This window comes from Myodes glareolus, chromosome 7 (genome assembly GCF_982192425.1).
Source record: "Myodes glareolus chromosome 7, mMyoGla1.1, whole genome shotgun sequence".
Taxonomy (NCBI): domain Eukaryota; kingdom Metazoa; phylum Chordata; class Mammalia; order Rodentia; family Cricetidae; genus Myodes; species Myodes glareolus.
Genome location: NC_142032.1, coordinates 4,603,296 through 4,616,274, shown reverse-complemented (window position 1 = coordinate 4,616,274; position 12,979 = coordinate 4,603,296). Strand labels below are relative to the sequence as shown.

At 46.9% G+C, this 12,979-nt stretch overlaps 1 protein-coding gene across 6 annotated transcripts in view; it reads right to left on the bottom strand.

Moving 5' to 3' along the window:
- Positions 1-12,979, bottom strand: part of Ablim1 (actin binding LIM protein 1) — a 285,120-nt gene that overhangs the window by 9,420 nt on the left and 262,721 nt on the right. For 4 of the 6 annotated variants that reach the window (XM_085694144.2, XM_085694146.2, XM_087907737.1 and 1 more), the window contains 6 exons: positions 10,140-10,244; positions 8,376-8,423; positions 4,901-5,047; positions 2,879-2,970; positions 1,747-1,852; positions 903-967 (listed from right to left, as the gene is read on the bottom strand). In XM_085694144.2, coding sequence (XP_085550270.2) covers positions 903-967; positions 1,747-1,852; positions 2,879-2,970; positions 4,901-5,047; positions 8,376-8,423; positions 10,140-10,244 — 563 coding nt within the window. The remainder of the gene's footprint in view (positions 1-902; positions 968-1,746; positions 1,853-2,878; positions 2,971-4,900; positions 5,048-8,375; positions 8,424-10,139; positions 10,245-12,979) is intronic. The other 2 variants (XM_087907738.1, XM_085694145.2) reach the window with 2 other exon arrangements.

Genomic DNA, 12,979 nt, shown 5'->3' with positions numbered 1-12,979 from the left:
AGGAGAACAGACTTATAAGATCCTAAGAATCCTTCCCAGGCTAAAATCCTGGGTGGTCACTATTTATCTCATTTATTCTTTGAATTATGAAATTGCAGCATTTTGCAGGCATCTATGGTGATGTCCAGCAGGCAAGTATTTCTTCTTTATAGACAGAAATATTTTTCTAAAGGTGCCTTTAATCTCAGCACTCAGAAGGCAGAGGCAGGTGGATCTCTGTGAGTTCAAAACCAGCCTGATCACCATAGTAAGTTCCAGGACAGTCAGAACTACATAGAGAGACCCTGCCCCATCCCCACAATGTATTTCTAGAAATTACATCTAGTAATTACATAACTGTAATTATTCTAGGCTTGGTAAGGGAAGGTGGTTGTTACCAACTCTCTTTATAGAGATTATGAACTGAGTACTTTTTGCCTTATTGTAAAAAAAAAAAGTGCCTGCTATTGCTTAATTAGTCTCTTCTGCTTACACAGGCCATCCAAGTCAATTCTTTCTTCTTGAAAAAGAAGCATTTTCCTCTGCTTACACCTTAAAGTGATTCACCAAGAAGCTAGGCAGGTGGCAGTCTGTTCTGTGTCCCAGCAGAAAGAACAAGAGATTCCTCAGGGTGTTAAGGTACCTGCCCATGCCTGAGGACCTGAGTTCAGTGTGGGGGACTCACACGGTGGAAGGAGAGGATGGGTTCCCACAAGTTGACCTCTGACCTCCATACATACACCATTATGTATGTGGCGCACGCACACACATGAACATACTGACATGCATAAACCATAATAAAAATGTAACAGAAAATAAAAAGATCACATATGCACACAAAGGAGTCAGATTATTCCGACGATCTGCCAGTACAAACTGTGAGAAGGAGACACACAGACACCATTAACTGAAGGAAGTCTTACCCGGTGAAGGCCATTCTTGCCATAACCAGGGAGAGATGAAGTTTTTGACGATGGAGCATGTGCAGCTGGGTGAGGAAAAAAAGCAGACTTTGCTAGTGTTTCATTCAGTGAGATTGCCAGAGGTCTCGCACAACTAAAGACTTAGGGAAGAGAAGCCAAGTGATATTGGGCTGTGGTCTTACAACACACTGCCTTCTTGGGGAGTATGTGATCTTCTTGCAGGAGATGTGTGATCATCTCTAGGAGAAGCAGGAAGAGGAAGGACACACAGTCCAGATGGAGCTGAAGCTAGCAGGACCCCTATGGCTCCCTACCCCGGCAGGAGCTAAGTGCACCTTCTTCCTCTGAGCCCTCAATGGTAAGAACACCATTATTTCCACGTTATAGGAGACAAAAAGATAGGAGCTAAGAAAGTCTGCAGAGCAAGGACTTCAGCCTAGAGATATGTGGGTGCTTATGCTCCAGGTGTGGTGGGAATTGGCATCAGTAACTGCCCCAGAAACCAATGGTGTAAGAGATCAAGATGGTCCAGCCAATCACAGCTGGGCCCCGGGGAGGCCTGGCTACAGAATCTCATCTGTGAAGGCTCAGGAGTCTGAGAGGCAGCTTGGCTATGGAGGGAGCAGATCAGCTCAATACCTCGGCATCTCTGGACAGGACAGTCTTTTTGAAATTGTTTATTGACCTATGTAGTTGTAGCATCACATACTCGCACAGACCAGCATCCCACACTTGGACGGAACTCAAGGAGTTAGAAGATCACACAAGCTGGTCCTGTGCTCTGGGTAACAGGCAGGCGGTTCAGCCCACCCTTAAAGCACAGAAGGCAGGGTCCGCTGCTCACCTGAGTGCAGGGGAGAGTCATAGCGACTGGCCAGCAGGGCCGCTCTTTCCCTGTTCTCCTTCTCCATCTCTTCCTTCAGTATCAACTGCCCCAGGCCTGAGTTGAGCTGTCCACAGAGAGAAAAAAGGAAAGGAAACACGATGCACTTGCTGCCACCAGCCATTCCTTTCCTGCTCGGAGCCTGCACTTCCTTAGGAGGTGGGTCAGGTTCTAGCTTTTCCAGTGGGGAAGCTTCTCAGCCCCAGAAAGGCAGTATGTTCAAAGATCACCTCCCTTCTTTTGCCCTCCCCCAAAAGTTTCAGGTTGTGTGCACATCTGATGATTTTTGATATAGGAGGGAGAGATTAAAGATTGGAATCCTTAAACAAGAAATTCCATTGTTTGCTTTAAAAAACCATTTTAAAAAAAAGGAATGCATGTTCACACATATTTTAGAAAGTCCAGAAGGAAGCAAACTGTGGCCCCACAAGGAGCCCCCACCCTGTACATCCTGATTCACACCCACCTCTCACTGTTTACACACATTTTACACAAGCCAGTGCTGCTCTCGGGACTCTCTCTCCTATGCACTCAGTGCCGAGTGCACTTCTCACATCTTTGGAGGACACCATTTTAAGGGCTCCATTAGCCCCGAATTGGTCAGAGTTTAGAATTCATTAGCTCTCTGAGGTACCAAAGGTCCTAGCAAAAGGCAAGAGTGTGTAAAAAGGAGCGGGGGAAGAGGGGACTCTTGGTGGTAGACCAATTGGTACCTATTTTACCATCCCAGATATATATTCTGTCCTGAGGAAAGGCTTGGGCCAATATATGCCATCCCAAGGAAATTCCTCTAGAAAGGCCTGCGTGCCCCTGGGTGCGCCCATCTTGGCCCACAGGAGCTGTCCACATCCATCCTTTAATACCTGTACCCCACAGTCTTATGCTCCCTGCCTTCTCTTACCCCCTAACCCTCCAGCCTCATTGTCATCACCTGGGGTCACCAGAGGCCTGCCGTGCCTCTCCTACTGGCCTGCAAACCCCTGAGGTCTGGGAGCACCGCCTACTTCCCTGGTGGTGTGCACAAGGTAGTTATTGAAAACAAGCAAGCATGGGGCATCTAGGAATGGAACTGAGGAGAGCAGCGAGGACAAACCTTCATCAACTGCTCCTCTTGAAGCTGCCGGCGTCGTAGGAGTTCCTCCTCGTCTTCCTCTCTGCCGCTAGATCTGCGTCTCATGTCAGTTCCTAGTTCCACAGTAAAGACAACTTCTCACATCAGCCCCGCGACAGGGGGATCTTAGCGGTCCAGCCCATCTGGCTGTCTATCGGGCTGGCAAGGCAGCAGGACAGCAGACTTTCACACAGTGAAGGGCACAATACCACAGGGGAAGATGCCCACCACCAATCAGCGCCACGGGCTGGCCTTTCCAGGCTCATCTGATAGATGCGCTAGTTCAGTGTGTAATGCAGCTAAGGTAGAGGCTTGGGCCCTTTCCACATGTCTGCTAACTAGACCTGGGCTTGCTGGGGCTGCGGAGTCTCAAGGCATCAACTACAGGCCAGAGTTGGTTATACTAAGTGGAGAGGTTGGTACCTCCAGCTATTGCTGTCAGTTTTATCTAGCAAGGAACCCAAACATCCACATTTCTGCACATGGCTGAGTCCGTTGCTATCTTGTGGCAAGTTCTTAAAACTTGTAGTTCCTTCTTCTCCTGGCTTTAGGCTTTTTAAAAAATAAACTTCACTTTTTCTTCTGCCCTTAGTAAATCCATTAAGAAACAGATTTGCTGTGCTTCTTTTAAAGGCTGGGTCTATAGCTTTCCCTTCCTCACATAGTAAAAATTAGTCACAAAGGAATTTGCTACTAATAGGTAAACAAAAGCAGGTTTAGTACAGCTCAGAGTGACTTTGGAGCATACAGCAGCTGACACATCACTTCTAGGCCTCCGGAAGGTGTCTGTCTGAGCAACTGGAAGGCTAAGGTCAGTGTTGTTTTTTCTAAATCACTTAGATTAACCTGGTTGGAGAACCAGAAACTTCGCCTAGTCTAATAAAATTTACTAATAGTTGTACTTTTCGTTATTTTGATGAATGTAGCAGGCATTTCCCTTACTTCAGGATTCAAGGCAACCCTAGATGACTTAGTGATGATGATGTCAACAATGACTTCCCTTCTCTCGGAGCAATGCGGTTGGGTAGAAACCTAAGAGTCCCAAAACTTCCTGAAGGGCAGAGATTGACAGCTGCTTCCTTCTTAGGCTTAGAAAAGCCGATGTGGATTTTCTCTTTAGTTTATACAAATAAAAATCAATAGACCGAAGTTTGTAAGAATTAGAAACATCTCATCAACCTAATTATAGAATATTTGTGGATAAAGAGAATAGATTTCTCTACAACTATTTCTATAACTTAATTACTTTAAAATGAAGTTCTATTGCCAATATAAGCTATTTTTTAAAAAAAAAAAAACCAACACAACCTAAACAGGAAGATTAAGAATTTTTGGAACACTGAAGGCCTTTCAGGTTGTCTACAGAAATGAGGGTAGTTGTACTCCTGTAAGACTGACCTAATTTTTGGTCTCAGCTGCTGGGCTTGGTAGCCCATTCACTAATGACAAAACGGAGAAGATACAGACACAACTGGGAAGCAGAAAGCAAAGAATGACACGGTTCCAATGTGGCATTGGAGCACAGGATCATGGAATGGCAGATGGAAACTCACACATAAGCTACACTGCGGAATGCCTACTACAGCCCTTCATAGCAGTGGAGCGGGCGACCTCGGTCTAAAACAAACTTAACTGAGCGAGGACATGTTCTGGTGGATGCCCCGCAATTTTACCCACTCTGCTCTCCAGAATAATGCCCCTGCCAGCAGGCTCCGGGTCAGCTTTCATTCAACTGAGCCAGCCAGTCCATCCACACCATGAGTTTTAGACCAGTTCTGGGTCTCTGTGCATTTTGCGTACAGCCAGGCTGTGGGAGGCAGTTTGATAACCTCGAAGCATTTTGCATGCACACTGGTGTTACGTTCATTTTTTTCACTATTCTGCCCCTTGATCAATGCACTTTTCTGAAACGTCTTTGTGACATTTCTTTGCATGTTTTTAAGTAATTCATTTCACACTCTCCTAGGAAATCAGCGGTTTGACTTAGCTGCATGGGTTGCATACCTATGGCGGCAAGCGAGGGGGGACCGGGCCAGTGGTCCGTCTCAATCTTTGGTATCTCGTTGGGATCTGGCGCCTGGGCTGCTGGGAACTTGGAAAACTTGATGATATCTTCTGAAGCCTTGTTCTGGGCTGCCAAGGCAGCTGCATCTAGGTGGGAACCAGGGATGCTTAGCTATGGGTCTGTAAGTGATGCTGGTACCACCCCAGACGTGACTTAGCTATGGGTCTGTAAGGGATGCTGGTACCAACCCAGACGTGACTTAGCTATGGGTCTTGTAAGGGGATGCTGGTACCAACCCAGACGTGACTTAGCTATGGGTCTGTAAGGGATGCTGGTACCAACCCAGACGTGACTTAGCTATGGGTCTGTAAGGGATGCTGGTACCACTCCAGACGTGACTTAGCTATGGGTCTGTAAGGGATGCTGGTACCACCCCAGACGTGACTTAGCTATGGGTCAGTAAGAGATGCTGGTACCACCCCAGACGTGACTTAGCTATGGGTCTGTAAGGGATGCTGGTACCAACCCAGACGTGACTTAGCTATGGGTCTGTAAGGGATGCTGGTACCAACCCAGACGTGACTTAGCTATGGGTCTTGTAAGGGGATGCTGGTACCAACCCAGACGTGACTTAGCTATGGGTCTGTAAGGGATGCTGGTACCAACCCAGACGTGACTTAGCTATGGGTCAGTAAGGGGATGCTGGTACCACCCCAGACGTGACTTAGCTATGGGTCTGTAAGGGATGCTGGTACCACCCCAGACGCGACTTAGCTATGGGTCAGTAAGAGATGCTGGTACCACCCCAGACGTGACTTAGCTATGGGTCTGTAAGGGATGCTGGTACCACCCCAGACGTGACTTAGCTATGGGTCTGTAAGGGATGCTGGTACCACTCCAGACGTGACTTAGCTATGGGTCTGTAAGGGATGCTGGTACCACCCCACAGATGTGACTTAGCTATGGGTCTGTAAGGGATGCTGGTACTACCCCACAGATGTGACTTAGCTATGGGTCTATAAGGGATGCTGGTACCACTCCAGACGTGACTTAGCTATGGGTCTTGTAAGGGGATGCTGGTACCAACCCAGACGTGACTTAGCTATGGGTCAGTAAGGGATGCTGGTACCAACCCAGACGTGACTTAGCTATGGGTCTGTAAGGGATGCTGGTACCACCTCACAGACGTGACTTAGCTATGGGTCTGTAAGGAATGCTGGTACCACTCCAGACGTGACTTAGCTATGGGTCTTGTAAGGGGATGCTGGTACCACCCCAGACGTGACTTAGCTATGGGTCAGTAAGGGATGCTGGTACCAACCCAGACGTGACTTAGCTATGGGTCTGTAAGGAATGCTGGTACCACCCCAGACATTACTTTCCATTCTTCACAGAACCTTTTAAGGCTAGAACTCTCAACACTTCGGCTACCATAGATCTGTCTACTCTCTAACTTTTACATATTCTTGGGACTAGAAATTTTGATAATTAGAAATTTGAAAATAAAGAGCTAAGTAGAAAGCAGAAGAAGTTACATTTGGCTGTGGTTGTCAATGAAGAGGGAGGAACTGGCTTTGTCTTTGGGGGCCAGAGGCCAGATATGCTAATCTAGTTCATTAACCCTTTATGTACTCTATATGGATCTTTGAATCTTAGAAGAAATTGAAACAGAGAAATCCACTTCTGGCCTTGTAGGACGTCAATATGATTTATGGTCCCCATCCAGAGTTGTTCGGGGTCTGTTCAAACAAGTGAGCCAGCAAGCAACATTAGTTCCCAGGGTTATCCTTAGTGGAGGACTCATTGGCTCCGAGCCCCAAATCCAATCACGGAATCGGAGCAAAACAAACCAGGGTAAGCAGTCAGTCCCTAATTCTAGCTGACTTGGCAAACCGGCTTGGCATTTTAAAACATATTTATAAGGCTGAAGTTAAATTACTTTTCTTTGGGGCTCCCATATTTTTAAATCTGGAAACAATTTTTTGAATATTCCAATTCTTCAAGTAACTTTCTGGCTCAGAGTGTTAGCACAAGACTGGACTTCTAAGTAAAAAGGAAGAAAGGTGACTTTTTTTTTCTGGCAAATGTTCCAGGGCACAGGTACCAGTTTGGGACAGGACACCTATCTCTTAGGCATGGAGCAGAGTTCTGCAAGCGAGCCTTGGCAAGCGGTACTCTTGCTGTGCTGTGTTAACCACTCCCAACAGGCTGAAATGGGCTTCTGCCAAATGGTTATCACGGAAGGAACCGAGCCATTCCTTCTACACAAAGCCCAACACCATCCACCTCCCTGGCTCTTGTCTGATTGCTGTTTAGGAAGCTAGGGGCCAGAGACTCTAATATTTACAGACATCTCTAAGCAGCTAAACCTAACTCTGGGTGTTTTATTGTTAATGGGAAACAGAAGAGAGTGACTTCCAACAGTACTTACTCATTAGGATTGGTGTGTCAGGAGTTAACATTCACATGTTAATGAGTGTATGGGAAGACATTAAACCATAAAAACAAAAACAAAAACAAAAAAACAATGTTAATAAACTTAAAATGCAAGCACGGGATGTAAAACCTCAAAATAAAAAAGAAAAGGAAAACCAAAAGAAACACTTTTCCCCTCCCTACAATGCTGGCCTGAAGTTTTTTTCTCACATATTTTCAGCGGAGATCTGGATTCTTCCTCATTACTGACTAGACTCTGAGAACAGCCCTCAAACCTCCAAACACAATTAATGTGGAATTTTTAGAATTCATTGGAAAGCCAGTTTGGGCTATCTATCTAAGCCAGAGATTAATGACAGATAAATCCAGAGAGGCCTGAGAATGGTGAGGAAAAAAATGAAACTCGCAGAAAATATTGTGATTTCTTGGGTTTAAAAGACCTATCTCCCCAGAAAGTGAAAAATACCGTAATAAATCCACCTTCATGAGTCCTTGCTTCTAGGCATGTAAGAGACACACTTATCTAAATTACTGGTGCTTATGGACGAGAACACCTGAACACACAAGGCGTATGCCCATGAACCACACAGCCGTCTCTGCAGTACGGATGGGCCCTTTACCTGCCTCAGGCTTGCAGCTCTGTCTACTATGGGGTTCGTTTTACTGGCTTTAATTATTTGAACTAGTTGCAAGCTCATCAAATTTATTTAAAAGTAGGTTAAATTATTCAACAGTATATAAAAGGTCAGAGACAATTTGTTGTTGTGTGACCACAATTTCCCCTTCTATGGACAGGGTGATGCACAGTTTGGCGGGGCCCCGAAATGGACAGAAACCTCCCATCTAAGCTAAACTCTCTCTACCAGGCACATGGATTTCAAGTCAGTGTGCGTATCCTGTCAGATTACAAGGGCACACATAATATGTAGTGTGCCCCAGTTTGTGCCATCCTAACTGCTTCTAGAAAGCCTTTGGGAGAGAACAGAGGAGCCCCGCTGAGCCCGCCACTTCAGAGCCGAGGATAGCGAGTTAAGTTACCATGCTGTTTGTAGATGGGAGGCTTTCGGTAAATGTTGATCCCTTGATCTGTGGGAATGAAAAGCAAAGATGTGTGATTATGAGGTCCAGCTCGGAGATGGAGAAAAAGAAAACAAAACAACAGGCCAACCAAAGGGTGGACCAAAATAACCCAGACGGCTGACCTTCGTATTACAAAGACTGAGAACACTAGAAGAAAAGACAACAGAAATGAGCCAAGTCTCCACACAAGTGATGTGGGAGCCTTTGTAATACATCGCAGCACACACAGAGGGGCCTCTTACTCGTGAGCCATTTATTTCACATACAGACGTTACTGGAAGTGGGGTCGAGATGGGAAGCAATGCACGCAGTGGAGACGGAAGACAGACGTAACCAGTTTGGGGGAAAGCAACCCCCAAATCGCTACTGTCAAGAAATTGAGCAGCCAGGAGTTACTACCAGCGGCTCAATTTATGGTTTCAGCGAATGACAGGCACAATGGGAAGCAATGTGGGCAGCAACACTTGGATGATCAACAAAGTCCTAATCCAGACAAGCCGAATTTGTGTCGAGAGGCAAGGGAGGAAAAGAAAAAGCGCCACAAACGCTATCCACATGTCTGAAGAGACTCAGTCTGATTACGCCACCATTTCACTTCGACTAAAAATGTTCAGATATTTCCAAAGTCCCCTCTGTTCCCCCACTGTCTTAGGTACTATACGTTGGTGGGGAATTCTCCATATTAAAAAAAAAACAAAAAAAAACTTCGAATGTATATAACAGTTTTCAAGATTAATGAAAAATAAATTTTAAAGAAAGTCCTAGCTAAGTGGTCCCAATCTTACTGTATCGTCCTGATTTTCTGGGTAAATTCAGGCTTCAAAAAAAAAAAACTGAACAGAAATTTCAGGTAGGCACTGTTATAGGAACCTAGTCTGGGGTAATTATGAAACTTCAGGTGGCAGCAGACGGCTGGTCACTCTTATGGACTGAGCTGACCCTCACTGTCAGGGTAGTGACGGGCTCTGAGTTTCCAGTTTCTAATTTGCTTTGCTTTGTTTTTTGAGACAGGGTTTCTCTGTGTAGCCCTGGCTGTCCTGGAACTCACTCTGTCGATCAGTCTGGCCTCTGCCTCCCAAGTGCTAGGATCAAAGGCGTGCGCCACTGTGCCTGGCTGGTTTTCCCATTTCTGACGGTGAGTTCTATTTAAGCTGTGGTGGTTAGCACCGTGACTACCAGGGCAAAACTTGCAGTGCCAAACCTAAATTGCAAGCTATTGAGGTAGGCTGTGCAGCTGACCTGTTCTACCTACAGAAACATCGCCTAGCAGATCCAGTCTCACAACACTGAAGGGGGTGACGCTGTGGTTCAGTCCTTAGGGGGAGAAGCTAGTGAGATGGCTCTTAGGTTAATTTGTTAATGCCAGCGAACCACAAATTAAGGGAAGGGAAACCCAACCCTTCTTGTTGGTCTCACCCTCTCTGCAAGGACATCTGAGGGCTGGGTGAGTGGCTCATTGAGCGAGCACTCCTACAGCACATACAAGGCCCCAGGTTTAATCCCCAGCCATGAAGACAGAAAACTGTTTTTAATTGAAAACTTAGGCCTTCAATTTTAGGCCCACCAATTTCAAATCTGATCGTTCAGAAGGCCAGATCCTGCAATTTAGTGTTTGCTGATCGTGTATATCTTGATGAAGGACCATGAGAGATGGAGACAGACGAGATTACACAGCTACATTCTACACCGTGACAGGACACCGAGACACGCGTCAGCTCCTACCTGGAACATGGAAATGTTTAGGGGCCTGAGCGTAAGTTGGAGTTAGAGGGCGACCGTCGGGCCTGTAAGGGAGAGGGGAGCTCCGGCCGCTGGACGGCTCATTGCCTCCAATAAGAATGGAAAAAACAGAATGAGAGAGGGGAGAGCGACAAGGGAAACCGAGCAAGCGCATCAAAATTCAACACAACAGGCTGGAGGCGGGGCAGTGTCAGAATGGCAAAACAGAGGAAATAAACTCAGTTTGTCAACTTGGCTCGCAAAAGTGGCCTCAGGTTTAGTTTTCCAAGGGGGAGATTGGAGCTCAGGTAGGACCAGGTCAAAGCAGCCAGCAGTCAGGATGCAGCAGCATTCCAATGGCATGCAGCGGAGGCCGAGAACTCTGCAAACTGATGAGATGGTGAGTGTATGGGAGGAAGGGTCAGGGCCGGGCATCAGATGCTTAAGTCCCAAGCATGTGGGTGGGTGGGACGTGCAGGCCCCAGCTCCTTCAGGCACGATGGCAGAGGCTGGCCACTAGAGTGTGTTTCTCTTAACTTGAGGCTAAGGCTGGGTGCCTCAGTGGTCACCCGGTCCTTCCCCTCACAGTGTAAAATGCTTTCATTACAGCGTATGTTTCTGTTTGCCTTGCTCTGAAATCTGTTGATTTCAGAAGGAGTTAGACCCCTTCTGTCAGATACCCTGGGACTATTGGTGTTCTCTTCCAAGATGCGGCTCCTCCTGGCTAGCACTTCGATCCCTAACACACTAACTGAACCCTGTGGCTCGTGCAAACCCGGGAAGAAGATAGCTTCTGCCTCGACTTCTCGGGTCTCCCTACCGTGGTATGGCTATACTGTGCACCTGCTCACTCAGGATTGATGTGTGAGCTCAGGAAGGAGGTGCAGGCGCCTTCAGTTCTTTAGGAAATTCCTTGGAGCTCGGTGTCAGGGAGAAGGGCCCCAAGGGAGCTAGAAGGCCACCAGCTAGAGACCTAGACCATCACGAGCTAGGGTGTGCTGAGACTACAGCACTGGAGGCTGTCCATAGCAGAGACACTATGGGGTGTGGAGGGCTGGAGCTTAGCTGCAGATCTGCAAGTGCAGACAGATGTGCGTGCGCGCGCGCGCACACACACACACACACACACACACACACACACACACACATCCTCCTTTTCTGTCCATAGTGCAGAAAAGTGCATATGCAAAATCAGAAAGAAACGAGGTATTGGCCTAATTTGTCCTCCTGCCTGCATCTGAGCAAGCATTATGTCCTAGGAACACAGCAGAACACCGAGGGCCGCCTATGGAAGTATAACTGTGAAGGAGTTTCACAGTTCTTCTAGGAGGCCTTCATTCAAGACAGAAATCTCTCTTCTAGGACATGGTTTTCATTTTCTTAGACCACTTTGTAGACTGTTGTTTCATTCACTTGGAGTGCAAATATTTTAATTTTTTTTGTTGTTGTTGTTTAGAGCTTGGGATTGAGTTTGGGGCTTTTGCACATTCTAGCCAAGTATTCTACCCACTGAGATTATTTCGAGCAGATTACATAGACTGTTAGAAAACAGTTTTGGCCACAACTTCTTCAAGTCAAAGCATCCGAAATCTGACCAGCAAAATACGAAAGAAGTCAACTACCAGGCCTTTGAGATGCATCTCCATATAGATATTTCTAGATCACCCCAAAGAGGACTGAAGTAAAATGTGGCAATCTTGCTCTCCCAGAGAGCATCAGCTACTTCAGGTCTGACAAACTGCATGTAGACAGACAAGCAGAGACGGGCAGGAGAGGGCTTGTGGTTAGAACTAAAGTGCTATGTCAAGGTACAGCTGAACTAGAACGGACCTTCCTTCATTCCCACCGATGCTCGGCTCATCCCCTGGCCAAGAGTGAGCGCTTACGAACTGTCTGGGAGTGAAGGACTGATCCAGGCCAACTTACTACGTCTACAGCTACACCTGACCTGACTTAGCAATGCTGGTCCCCAGCAGTGGGGTCACCGTGGCATCTCCTCATACCTCTTCCGTTCTAGTTCATCCTCCAACACAATGGTTTCACTCTCTTAACCCTGTAAGCGTTGGACAACTGCGACGAATTGAAAATGGAAGGTTCTTGTTTTTTTCCACAGGAGGCACAGGGAAGCCCCACCTCTCTCTAACTTAGAAGTCTGACCGCTGTCATCTTGGAACCACTGTTCCCTGCCCTGGATTAACTTGTAGCCCTTGTGTCTTACAGAGCACAAGGAGAAGGTTTTCCTTTTCACAATTGGCAGATGAGTGTCCAGAAAAACACCTCTGGATATCGATTAAACAGGGTCATTGCAAACACACGGATACCTGCTGGGCAGAGGCTGAAGGTTACTAAAGGCAGGTAACCGTTCCAAGGCTCCAGCCACAGGACCCTCTGGTGTCAGACGGCAGCAGCAACCTATCACCTCCCAATAAGGATAAAGACTCTGGAAGGTTCTGGGGCTGGGGAGTGCTGTCGCCAGGACTTGGGTGTGCAGCTCAACAATCACAGCCCTTTTCAGTTGTTAAAAACAACACCAAAATCCACTAGTAGCATACGCAGGTCTTTGGGAGTAGATTTAATTCTATGATCACCTAAGATTCCCCACAGGACTGTCTAAAACAGCAGATAAAAATGATTTCTAAAAGGCATCGACTCTTCATTTGAGCCTACAAAGCAACCACGAGCAGGATGGAAGCTGCCATCTTTGCTTCCTTTCACGTCTGTCTCTTTTGCTTGGGGTCAGACCCCTGCTTGACCCGCACAGTCACCGCCTACCCCACCCATCCCATCCCCCATCGATGCTGCTGGCACAGAGACAAGTCATTGCTTTAGGACTTTATGGACTT